General features: G+C 44.7%; 1 protein-coding gene across 6 annotated transcripts in view; it reads right to left on the bottom strand.

Moving 5' to 3' along the window:
- Positions 1-1,774: 1,774 nt before the first annotated feature.
- NMNAT3 (nicotinamide nucleotide adenylyltransferase 3) overlaps positions 1,775-12,993 on the bottom strand; it is a 113,211-nt gene continuing 101,992 nt past the window's right edge. For 4 of the 6 annotated variants that reach the window (XM_025043616.1, XM_025043614.1, XM_025043615.1 and 1 more), the window contains exons 4-6: positions 11,682-11,731; positions 9,094-9,176; positions 1,775-2,952 (exon numbers count right to left, since the gene is read on the bottom strand). In XM_025043616.1, coding sequence (XP_024899384.1) covers positions 2,570-2,952; positions 9,094-9,176; positions 11,682-11,731 — 516 coding nt within the window. In that variant the 3' untranslated portion in view covers positions 1,775-2,569. The remainder of the gene's footprint in view (positions 2,953-9,093; positions 9,177-11,681; positions 11,732-12,993) is intronic. The other 2 variants (XM_015585840.2, XM_025043618.1) reach the window with 2 other exon arrangements.

Raw genomic sequence — 12,993 nt, 5'->3', positions numbered from 1 at the left:
TTTTTTTGGCCTGGTGAATACCCTCATGATACAGCCAGGAATCAGAGATGAGCGACTCCTTGACCATCTCCACTTGCCAGGACCTGGATGACAGTTCTGAGGGTGCAGGTATGTTGGAAGCCTCAGCCTGTAAAAACATGGGAAAGCCACCATGGGCACTTGGAAGTAAAGGGAGACTGAAGTTAGGAGTGCCTCTGAGTCAAGGAGGTGGCTCTGATTTAAACACGACTTCATGAATGATAGGGATAGCCCTCCAAACTCGTCCTTTATAGGAGAAGGCTATTCTAAAGCTGCTGCTTCCTGATTTTCCCTTTTGGGAAATAGAAAACCCCTCCTCATATACATAGGCCCCACAGCCCTGTCTTTAAACCAGTGGATCTCAGACAGGGTGATGATTTTGTGCCCCAGGGGACATGTGACAATATCTGGGGATTTTTGTTGTTTTTTTTAGTGAGTGGGGGTGGTGGGGGTGGGGGGTGTTGCTACCAGCATCTAATGGACAAAGGCCAGGGATGCTGCTAAGCATCCTACAATGCAAAGGGCAGACTCCTACAACAAAGAATGATGTGGCCCAGGATGTCAATATTGCCCAAGTAGAGAGACCCTGCCTCAAACCCACGGGCTCTCTCTCTCCATCACTTTTTCTGGACACTACAGCTGTTTGCAGAGTTTTCTCTTTTTCTTCCTTTGCCTTCTATACTCCACACAGACCAGTTGGGCAACATTGCTCAGAAGGTAAGGAGGAAGATAGACGCTCGCCAGAGTAAATGTGATGTAATTTCAATTATACATTCAGCTTATTAAAAAGCAATGTATACTTACTGTAACAGGCACTGTTATAGGACAGTGCATTGAATGGCTGGGGAATCTTATTAAAATGCAGATTCTGAGTCAGTAGGTCTGGGGTAAAGCCTGAGAGTCTGCACTTGTAACCAGCTACCAGGGGCTGTAAATACTATAGAAAATCAGAGCTGAAGGAGAATTTAAGAGGATGTCAAATCAAACCTTCCTATTTTAAAGGCTGGAAAACTGAGGTTCACAGTGGGGAAGGGAGCCAGTCAAAGTTGCACAGCTTGCTGTGGCAACTTTTGGATAAGTTCGTTGGATTCCTATTCTGTTGCATTATCAGGGCCCTTAGGGACCACTTGAGGGGCAGAGCTCAGTCAGGGTGGGGGATGGCCAGCAGCTGTAGAGGCTGGAGGAGTGGAGGCCTGGGGAACCACCATGGGAGGGTCCCACTACTCCGGACCAAAGAAACCAATTTCCTATTTTACCCATTGCTGTTATGACACACACATGCAATCACTGGGATATATTTGGGGAGATATTAGGTTCTTTCTGATTGACCCTTTGTTTTTCTGCAAGACTAAATCTGTAGCAAGGATGAACCACGGTAAAAGTATGGAGAAGGAAACTCTGAATGCATTCAGGCATTTGGTCAGCAAGTGTAAAAAGAATTAGGGCAATCAAAACCTCTTCCTAATCAGGGGTGAAATGATAAATCCTGAACCCATGCCAGGCTCCTATTCTCATCTTTCAGGGCCCACAGAACCAGGGCCATCTACTCAGAGCTTCAGATTAGAGAATCGTTTGCATGGTATCGAAAAGCAATTGCTTTCTACACTGCTAGTACTCGGGAACATGAACTTAAATTCATGCCGGTTCGACTGGAACAGTAGCAAATTTCATGGAGTAGCTAAAAAGAGGAGCAACAGCTGGTACATCAGGCATTAATAATAAAACAAAGAAAGAAAAAAGAGAAACTTTTCATTAGTACTTTTTGATGTCTATTTATTATTTAGCCCTTTGCCAATACTCAAACAGGCAGGCAATCATAAAACATTCAAAAAGATCCTCTAAGACAGTCAAGGCATCTGTCTTACCCCAGTTCCTTTTCAGGAACCTGGAAACCAGGAGCCCTGATATTTATAGAAGAGCTGCACTAAAAATATTTGCTGTTTCAAAAATAGTTGGAGGATCACTACTTAGAAAAATTTTAGTTTAAATTTTATCAACATCCAGGGGACAGGCAGAGCACGGTTCTTAACAGAAGATTCACTGTAAATCAGCAAAGTGCTGCTTCCAAGTTTTTGACTCTTCGGTTATTATTTCGTTTTCAACATGGCGTTGACATAGCCCACTGTTTGGTAATTAGCATTCTGTCCAGTTTTTCTAATCATGACCAGCATGCTGCACCTGGTCCTAGTTAAAAAATGCATTGTGGGCAATTCTGATCTGACCGTCAGGGGCCCCTGCCATACGTGGAACCACCTCCAGTGTGCATACAACCATTTACAAAATAAGCAGGTCTCTTCACCCAGAGATTCTGAGAGCTTTCGCCCAATCCTAATGACCTGCTACACCATTTGAACTTTTTTGATAAACGTCTATTCTTGTGTAGATACTAGCTCCTACCAAAAGAAGTTATCTCTTTCTGGGATAGAAGACTCTTCAGAAGTAAAATCATTGTTGAACTAGAACAAAGGAAAAAGGAAAAAGCTGAAAAAAAGGAAAGACCTTAACGGCCCTCTCCTCAGGAGGAGCTTGGTGGAGGAGGGTTTGGCCCTCCCTAGCTTGTCTTTCCTAAGTTGTTCTGGGTGTTATTGCCTTTGCAGGAACTGCCCCTGGTATAAAGGTTGTGGTCCTTGATGTAGGCGATGACAGCGTCTGGGAGCAGGTACTTCACGCTCTGCCCTTGGCCCAAGGCCCGCCTGATGTACGTGGCACTGATCTCGTTCTGCACAGGCTCCCTGGCCAGGTGAATGTTGTGCTGGTATCTCTGAAGGATGGGGGAGCTTGAGATGTACCCCTTTGGGTCGTGACCTACCCGGCCCACACACACTAAGCCGAACTTCTCCACTATTTCCTGGATGTGCTCGTCTTTCCAGAGGTCAGGGGTCTGGAAGGTCTTCAGGACATCTGCCCCGCAGAGGAGCTTCAGTTCAGGCACAGCTGGAAAAACAGGGGCGGGTCCCAGCAAAGTTACAGAAGAGGCACGGCCAGTAAAGATAACATATTCCATTTGAAATTCTCACAAAAAGCTTTTTTTTTGGAATGTATTAGGAACTCAATGACTCCATGTTCATGACTTAAAAAACAGAAAGCATGTAAATGAATTCGAAGCTACTTCAAGGGCATACAGTTTTGAGTAAAAATTCAATCAATATTTTGTTTTATATTGGCAAAGTGCCGAGTAATACAAAATAGTTTTTATTTTCAGTGTTATATCAGAAGTGTGAGGCTGCTGGATCCCACAGTAGAGTGATCCAAAGGTGGCTCTACTGTACACAGAACCCCATCTTCCGTAGAAGATAAGGTTCCTAAAGCCCTAGGACTAACAAGCCGTGGGCCTCAGGTAAGGCACTGCCTTTCTCAAAAGTATCGGCCGTAACTCCTGGTATTTTTATAAGTAAGATCTCATCATAAAGGTTAGTTATAAAGGATTACTGGATAATCAAAAGGTCTCTAAGACCCAGTGACCTTTTCATCTATTTTCAATAAAACAAAGCTCTAGAACAACTGATCAATGTGGATAATCTTCTGGCATTTGTTCTAACAGAATGGTATTTGTGATGATAAAAGAATACTACTAACATTATCGGTGCTTACTGTGGGCGCTATTGCTAAGCACTTATGCAGCGCTTAACGTGTATAATCTCATTTGATCCACAGAACAACTTCATGAGGTAGGCGTTATTGTTGCGCCCATTTTGTGGAGGGGGAAACGGGCACAGAGAGGCAAGCGACTTGCCTGAGGTCATTCATCTAGGCGGAGTGGTCAGGATTCAAACCTGACAGCCAGCCTCCGGGTGGGGCATTTGTAAGTGCGAGGCTCTGCTGCCCCCTGCTGGCAGTAATTATACACATATCAGAACCGAGAGGCCACCTCCCTCCCCTCCACCCCCCACCCTGCCCATTTTCCTGTCACCGGTTCACATTCATGTCCCTTTAGAATGGGCTAATCTGGAAAGGAAATATCAAGTCCACAGTAGAAGCAAACAGCAGGATTTCTGGTCCTTCTGGAGGTGGGTTCGAGCTTCGATAAACGGCAAAAACTAGGCTCCTAGAGCTCTGATATCTCTCAGTCACCATGAAACCTCAGTTGGGGAAAAACCTGATGTAAATGGTCAGTTTAGGCTCCTGCTGGGGAAAAACCTGATGTAAATGGTCAGTTTAGGCTCCTCTATTCTGGAACCTTTGAAGGAATCTGGACATAGGCCAGAGAGATGAGCTTACTAAAAAGGGGTACTTGACCAGCTGTGGAATGGGAAGTGAGAAATCGGAGGTGTCACTGGGAGGTCTGAGTTCCAGCCTCAGACCTGGGGCACAGGCTGCTGTGGGGCCGAAGCCAAAATCCTTCCTTCTCTGGGCTTCAGTTTCCCATCTAGGAAATCTAGGAAATGGTGGGCACTGGACTTGTTTACTCAGAAGTAATTCCGGAAAGACACCTTTCAAACACTCTAGCAGCATAACATAATGAAAGGATATTCAAACATTTATTAATGCACGTATTCATGAGTTCTCTGCGGTTACGAACTGGAAATCTAGAGCCAGACACCTTAGATTCAGATCCTGGCTTTGCCATTCAACAGCTGTGTGACTTCACCTTTACTTTATTTTCCCCTCTTTGATTCTGCCGCCCGCCCGCCCGCCATTTCTACCCCTGACCTATGGATGTTGCCGTTTCCCCTTAAGAACTGGATCTTTGCAGGTGGGGCGTGTCCTCCCACCTGCTTGCAGCACGCACCAGGTGCCTGGCACACGGGGGGTGGGGGCGGTAGCAGCGGAGCTGGCGCAACCGGGGTATGGTCCGTGGCTTCACCTGGGGCGCGAACCCAGGACGTTCTGCGCGTAAAGCAGACGTGCTAACCGCTACACTACGGAGCCACGCTTGTGACCTCACCTTTAAAATGAGGATATTATCCATCCATCCATCCATCCACTCATCCATTTATCCATGTACCTACTTATCCACCAATCCATTCACTGATACATCCGTTCAAAACTTATGGGGTATCTCCTAAGTGCATCATCTTTTAAAATCAATAAAACTGCAATTAGAAATTATTCAATAACTCATACTTTTCACTAATTTAGGCTGGTCCCATTGCTTACATCATTGCTTACATCTGATATGTGGATGATGTTTGACCTTTCAAACAGTTGGGTGGTTTTTATGTGGTTTTCTCAGGGGAGAAGTTTAATGACATACATTTAATTCCAGGGCCTGGGGCACACTCCCCATTTCCCACAGGTTAGAGAACAGAGAAGACACCACCTTCTTCTCCCAGTAGATTTTCGTAGGGATGATTTCCACATAGCAGCTTCAATATTAGATACTGTTTGACTCATTAACAACGACAGTAAAGAATATGATTCACTGTGAGCCCTTGCCTACAGGGGACAAGGCTCTCCACCTCCCAACCCCCAAGTCAAAGGAATGTTTTGGGGGCTGGAGTGATGAATCACGTCTTCAGGCAACGTGTGCCTCAGACCCCTCCTCTGGGCAGTGCTGTCGTCAGGCCTCACAAGGGCATTCACATATCCCTTTCACATCCATTCGCATCTCTGCTACAAAATCTTCAGATCGGGTGCCTTTAACTCAGTCCAAAGTACGTAAGTCTGAGTTGTTGAGTAAAGTCACCAATTTGATTTGTTTTAGCAGTGACATGTGACATAAATAGGGTGTGCATTGGCATTTTCAGGCAGTGTGCTTCCTTTGATAGCCAGAGGCTTTGAAAAGCAGATGAAGCGGAGATTTACATAGAACATGAGGGAGGTACCACCAGGACCTTTTTCTTTGAATGTCCAGTTGCCCTAACTTTGATGTCAAAGACCACCAACCCTGAGGTCTGTCAGCTCTGTGTTCAAATTTCAGTTCTGGGACTCATGGATAGTTATAATAGGCGGGCCTGCTTCTCCACCTGTAACACAGGGATGATAAATCCTCCTGTGAAAATAACTGAGTGAGGGCGCGAACGCTATGCTAATTTCCTGCCTTGTGCAGGGGATAAACATGGCCACGTGGGCCCCTTAGACATGCAGGAGTGTGGGACTTCTGGATCTAAACAGGAGGACACCAGAGATGAAGCCTCGTATTGGCAAGTGCAGGGTAGCATCCAAATTAACCAGAGAAGGCCACTTAGGAACAGTCAGTGTGAAATGGAATCAGATGAACTGCCCACTCTGGCTGTATGGAAAGGGAGTCCTCTGAAGGTCCCTGAGCTGTGCTCAGCCCCATCAGCCAAGAGCAGGGGCCACCTTCACAAAAGACAGACATCGTCGGGCTGTTAAAGGACCCAGGCACCATCCATTCCAGTGTCACACTCGAGTAGCCCAGAATGCAGCAAGCAATCCACATGGCTCTGCTGAGACCAAGGAGGACTGTAAATCACGGGAGTGATGGCAAAGCAAGGCTCTGGCAGCCAGAAAATGCTGAGCTCAGCCCGTAATTTGCAATCCCTGAGTAGAACAGCATGCAATAAAATACACAGCACACAAAATGGTCCTTTAGAAACATGTCACTAGTAACATACAAGCCACTTCATCAAAAGCCAAACTTATGCTGAGAAAAACTCCACCTTCTTTAATTGCTCCAGTATTTTTTTTTTATCACAAACATGAGATCTCTGTCAATTATGGAATGCATGAAAAATATCTAAGTGTTTAGAGTAGAAAACAACAACAATAACTGCCTTCTTTAAACCATCAGTATTTTGGTGTATTTCTAATCTTTACATATTTTTTCCTATACTCGAGATGATATATAGTATTGTATCCTGATTTTTTTCCCCACTTACCTCATAAGCATTTCTCCATACCGTGAAAACTTTTTGTGTAGATTCTTCATCATATGTACATAGTATAATTTAATTACGCATTCCTTTATATTTAAGCACTGAAGTTGCTTTTATTTTCTGCCATTATAAAATATGCTGTGATAAACATCTTTCTGCATAAATATTTGTCCAAATTTCTAATTATTTCCTCAGCCAGACTCCTAGAAAGGGACTATATCAAGCAAGGGGCACGAACATTTTAAAAGCCCCTGCTATATTTTGGTAAACTGAAAATCCCATTTTTCATTCAATGTAAACTTCCTTTTTTTAACAGTTACTTTAAAAGAGAACAAGATGAGTAGGATTTAGGGTTTGAACAGAGAGAAAGGGGATAAGGGACAAACCCCCAATACAATAAGGTCAACCAGAGTAGGCTAGTAGCCCCTAGAAAAATAAGTCTGAAAAGAATGTGGGGTGAACTGAGGCAGAAGGAGGGAGAGGGACCAGCTCAATGAGAGCAGCTGAGACGGGCTTCACGGGGAAGGTGGGTTCCAAACTGCGCCTCGCGGGACAGATAGGCATTTAACAGGGGGAGCCAAGAGGGGAAGGAGGAGGAGGGACAGGCCAGGCAGAGAGCCAAGACAGGGATTCTGGAAGCAACTGCAGAGAGGTGAAGGCTGAGAAGCTGGGAGCCTCAGGGTGGCGTCCGCTGGTTCGTAATGCAGGGGCTCTCTGCCTTTCACTGGAAACTCCAGGGCCTATGTTGTTTTCTGCCTTTGTGCCTTGCTCAACTGCCCTTCTGCCCAGAAATGTCCCCAACCCCAGATAACCTATTGATCCTATGAGTCTCAGTGCAGGTGTCTCCTCCAGGCAGCCTTCCTAACCTATACCTGGACTCAGGGCCACTCATGACCTGTGAATAGGGTTAGGGCACGCTGTCTCTCTACAAAGCCTGGTCCAGTGAAGTGCTCAGCATCTCTAGGACCCCATTAGGAGTGACTGCTGAGCCAGAGATGATTCAGAAAGGAGGCCAAAGGCTGAGAATTAACACTGCGCTGTGCTCAGGACTGGGGCATAGTGGGGGTGAGCCCACACAAGTCAATGGAGGAGAGGCAGACAGAGACCAGAGAAATACAAGCATTGTGAAAGCTGATTATTCAGGAGACTCTAACGCCGTCTTTCTTAGATTCCTACTCTAGTGCGTGGTTCCCCAACTGGCTGTAAAGCACATCCCCAGAGTGCCAATTAAGCATCTAGATTCTCAGGCCCCATCCCACTCAGGAGGTCTGGGTGTGGTCTGGGAATTAGTGTGTTTAACAAGCCTCACAGGTGATTCTGCTGTGAGTGATCTTTCGACCAGCATTTCTCAGCCTGTGTTCTGGGGAGCACTCATTCTGAGAAACACTAACATATTGCTCCATGATGAAAATGTGATAATGGCTATAATTTCCCTTTCTCATAGAGTCTTAATGCATGTGATCAAAGGACAGGTTCTGAAAAGTCCTGCAGTAAAGAAGCCATTTTAGGCCTGTTTAGCCATGGCATTCCCAAGGCCTGCTGATGTGGAAATAGTGTCCCATCAGCCAAAGCTGGGAGAGTCGCAGATTTTGGAATTTGGGCTCTTTGGACCAGTGAATCGCTGCTGGTGTCGCATCTGTCCTATCACTTGGAGCTCCTGTTTATTTGCATGAGGCAGCTGGCTATGCATCTGACCCCCAGTATCAGGGCTGCCATCAGAGAAAGAGGTACTTTGAAATCACAGCTGACAGGTTTCCATCACACACCAGAGCTGACAACAGGGTAGCAACAGGGTGGAAACCCAGGGTTACAAACTGAAAGGAAAATCCAAATCAACTTTAAATTCCCCATGAAACAGGTTTCCTCTTCTGAGTAAACCACTGAGTTACACTGCTATAGATATTAGTCTCTCAGTTTAAGGGTTATGATGGCATACTTTGTATTCAAAAAGGGAAGAAAACCTACCCTAACACACACACACACACACACACACGCACGCACGTGCGTGCTAAGGCTTTTAAAAGAACCCCAGCATCATTTACCAGGTTATCCCTGTGTAGGCCTGACTGTAATCCATGTCACAAGCCCTAGTCATAAGGGTAGGTAAACCCCTTTGTGGCAGAAAATCCCAAATTAGCATAATGATTTACAAAAGGTGGAGTTGGATTGTTTCATTTGACCTTTCAAACTAGGAGGTGTCACCCTAACCAGGCCTGCCTCAAAATCCTTATCTGTACCCAGAGGGCTGTGATTCCCATCAGTTTTCCCTCCCACAGCCAAGGGGGTCGGCACCCACCTGCAGGCACCCTGGACACAGCCTTGCCTTGGTTCGGGCCTTCCGTCTGGGGCAGAGATCTGAGCAGTTCGCGGTGATGATGCCTGCGTTGTAAAAATATGGCTCAGGGTGTGTCTGTTCCACCTAGAGTCCCCTCAGAGCCACTCAGGGTGCTCAGATTTTAAGTCTCAGCCTGTTCTTGTCTGTTGTAGGTAATTCATTCCACAAATATTTGCCGAGGGCCTCCTATGTGCCAGGCCCTGTGCCACATGCTGAGACAGAAAGCAAGTGTCATAGGATCCTTCTGAAGAGCTCTATCCAAGACAGTTCACTGCCTTCTGTGAGCCCTGGGCAAAAGGGGGAACATCAGCATATTTCTACTCTTTTTTTTTTTTCCCCCACATTTTTTCAATATCTCACTTTTTAAAAAAAGTTGAGTAGGGATTAAGGACCTAGGCTATTAGAATCAGGCAGACCTGAGTTCAGAATATAAACTTTTGTTTGTAAAGCCAGGATTACAACACCTATGTTCTAGATGTTCGTGAAGGTAAATGAGCAGTGCATGGCCCATAGCTGGCTCTCAAAAGTGATGCTCACTCTTAATAACAAGTTAGTATCTTAGAGCTCAAGAGGGTGACGGCTTAGAGCCAGACTGCCTGGGTTGAATCCCAGCTCCCCCACAGGCAGGCTGTGTGACCCTGGGCGAGCAGTTTCAGCTCTCTGCGTGGATGGTTCAGCATCTGCAAAACGAGGAATAATGACAGTGCCTGACTCCAATGTTGTTATGAAGATTAAAGGATCTGCACATGCGAAGTGCACTGAACGGTGTGCAGCACAGAGCAAATCTCATTCTATGTTGGCATTTCAGGTATGATTAGACTTACACCAATTCAGTATGTGCGACTCTGTTAGCATTTTATCCTCTGCAAATCGAGAGATACCTATATCTTCTTTTTTTAATCGAATGTAGGTAATCACTATGTCATATCAATTTGATCTTCCATCTTTTATCTACTGTATTGTGCATTTTCTAGAGCTGTATTTGGGAGGGAACAGTGCCTGGTGGTAAAAACATGTGATTTGCGGCCAGAGTTGGCAGGTTCAAGTTTAGGTTCTCCTGCTTGTATAATCCTGGATGGGTCACTAACACTCTCAGGAGTCTCTTTGACCTTGTCTGTTAATTGGTCATGGAAGTTAATGCTGGCCTTATCTCCAGTATCACAAGACCATGCAGGAGGAAGTGCTCTAACCTGCAGTGCCTGGTGGTAAAAACATGTGATTTGCGGCCAGAGTTGGCAGGTTCAAGTTTAGGTTCTCCTGCTTGTATAATCCTGGATGGGTCACTAACACTCTCAGGAGTCTCTTTGACCTTGTCTGTTAATTGGTCATGGAAGTTAATGCTGGCCTTATCTCCAATATCACAAGACCATGCAGGAGGAAGTGCTCTAACCAAATGCCGGAGAAGTGGCTCAATACTGATTATTACTAGGGAAGGCTCGTTGTAAAGCGAAGTTTTCGAGTTAGACTGCCTAGGCTGGAATTCTGTTTCCAGCTTATAGCTGTGCAACCTTGATAGGTTACTTGAGGAATCTGCCTCCAGTTTCCTCATCTGTAGGATGGGGGATAATGATACTACCTACCCAAGTGAGCTGTTGTAAAGCTCTTAATTGAAGAGCTTAGCACTGGCCAATGACGGTTGTTGTTATTATCATCATTGCTCTCAGTTTATCTTCCCCACCAGATTGTGAACAGGGAGCTCATTTAATTCATCTTTTTAGTCTTAGTATCCAGAAACTGCTTACCTATAGTTGGCTGAATTCAGGAATGGTGTAAGAAGTGAATGAATAAATACATTTAATTCTGGTCCTTCCCGATGATCTCAGAGACTCAGCCGAGTCCTCTTAGGGCCTAATCGTGTTTCCATATCGTCTTACTGTTTTAGTTTTGGTAAATTTTATCTCTGAGGAGTCGCTCCTGGCTTAGTATGGAATTTGATATCAGACTGAAGTAGGTTTGCATCTCAACTCCACTTTTTATCTAGTTGTAGGACTTTGAGTATGTTACTGCCCTTTCAGAGCCTCCATTTCCTCACCTGTAAAACAGAGCTAAACCCACCTCTCTCTCTCAGAGTTGCTGAGCTGACTAAACATTACATATGTGAAAGCACCTGGCACATATATAGTAGGTGATCAATAAAAGGTGGTGATTGTAATTTTATTTTACCTTAAAACTCCTAGTTCAAGTTGACCCTACTTTGAGTATTAGCTGGATCTCTGAACTCTGGTGTGCAAATGATTACTTTCAATGCCAGATCCTCTTCCTCACAGACCTCCACTCTGCCTCTGTGGGCCGGTGCCCATGACTTCCTCTTATTGCCTGCCTGAGTGGTACCCTGGTGTGCCCAGCCCTGTGCCTGAGGACTGACTCTGGAAGCACATTCTCTGTGTCCTCGGCAGCCTCCCTGGTCTCCAGGGATGCCCCATGTAAAAGTCACTGTGGCAAGAGCAAAGGCAGCCATATCATGTTCCCACCTTCAGATCCCTAATTTTGAAGATGGCCATGAGCACAGCTTCAGAGTTGAACAGAGTGGGGCTGTTTGATTTGCTTACCTGTTGTGTGACTTAGGTAACTTAGCCTCTCTGAACTTACGTTTCTTCATCTGTAAAATGAGGACAGCATAAGGTCATGTTTGCAAAGGGGAACATGAGATGATGATGACGGCCCACATCAAGTGGCACTGTGACCAAGGCCCTCGCCACCACGACACGGGGAAAAGGTGAGTGAAATAAGTTATCAAATGCCCCAAAAGCATGAAAGCTGGCCTAGATTAAAAAAATTTAGAGTAAAAATAAGAAAACTGATAAGGAGAAAAAGAATCCTCAATAAGCCCTATAGTGAGTTTACCTCGCACTAACATTTGTCATTGTCATTATGAAGTAAATTCACTGTTGGCTCTATCAAGAAGATACTAAATAGAGCAAAGAGTGATTTCTACCATGCTTCTAAAATCATCTAACTTTATAATTTTAACCAGATTTTCAATCTTAAAAAAAGTGCTTCTGGTAGTTTCAGAAAAACATTGGTAATCAAACAATTTTTTTTTTAGCTCTATTATTTTTTTCTTTATTAAATTTATTGGGGTGCATTGGTTAATAAAATTATATAGGTTTCAAATGTACAATTCAATAATACATCATAAATATATTGCATTGTGTGTTCACCACCCAAAGTCAAATCTCCTTCCATCACCATATATTTGACCCCTTTCTCCCTTCCCTCTGGTGACCACTAAACTGTTGTCTGTGTTTGTCTTGTTCATTTGTCACTTTCAGTTTTATGTCCCACATAAGTGAAATCATGTGGTTCTCAACTTTTCTGACTTATTTTGCTTAGCATGATAATCTCGAGGTAGTTCTATTCTTAAATTTTCAAGGACCCTCCACTGTTTTCCATAGTGGCTGTACCAATTTACATTCCCACCAGTAGTTTTTTTAATGCAATGGATACACGATGGAGATGAAGCTCACTCTAAAAACCGAAAAAAAAGTCTTAATCGGCTATCTGATAAAATGATCTCGACTATCAGTGGATTCTCAACCTTGGCTGCACAAAATAAATTATTTGGCGACTTTTTAAAAATTATCCACGCCTAAACCCCACCTCAGACAAATAATCTTGGAAGGAGGGGATTAGCATTCTTAAAAAAGTTTCCCAGGTGATTCCTACAGCCAGAGTTGAGACCACTGGTTTGGATGGATCTCAGTACTAATCGGAAGTCTGATTTGCATACTCGGCAACTGAGGCTGTGGCCTCATTCCTGGCTTTTAAAAATCCTGGTGCCCCACCCCAGACCAATGACACCCCAGTCTCTAGGGTAATACTTGGGCATCGATACTTCTGAAAACTCCCTAGGTGATTCAG

The sequence above is a fragment of the Pteropus alecto genome, unplaced genomic scaffold, assembly GCF_000325575.1.
Source record: "Pteropus alecto unplaced genomic scaffold, ASM32557v1 scaffold92, whole genome shotgun sequence".
Classification (NCBI taxonomy): Eukaryota; Metazoa; Chordata; class Mammalia; order Chiroptera; family Pteropodidae; genus Pteropus; species Pteropus alecto.
This window is presented reverse-complemented; position numbering and strand designations above follow the sequence as displayed.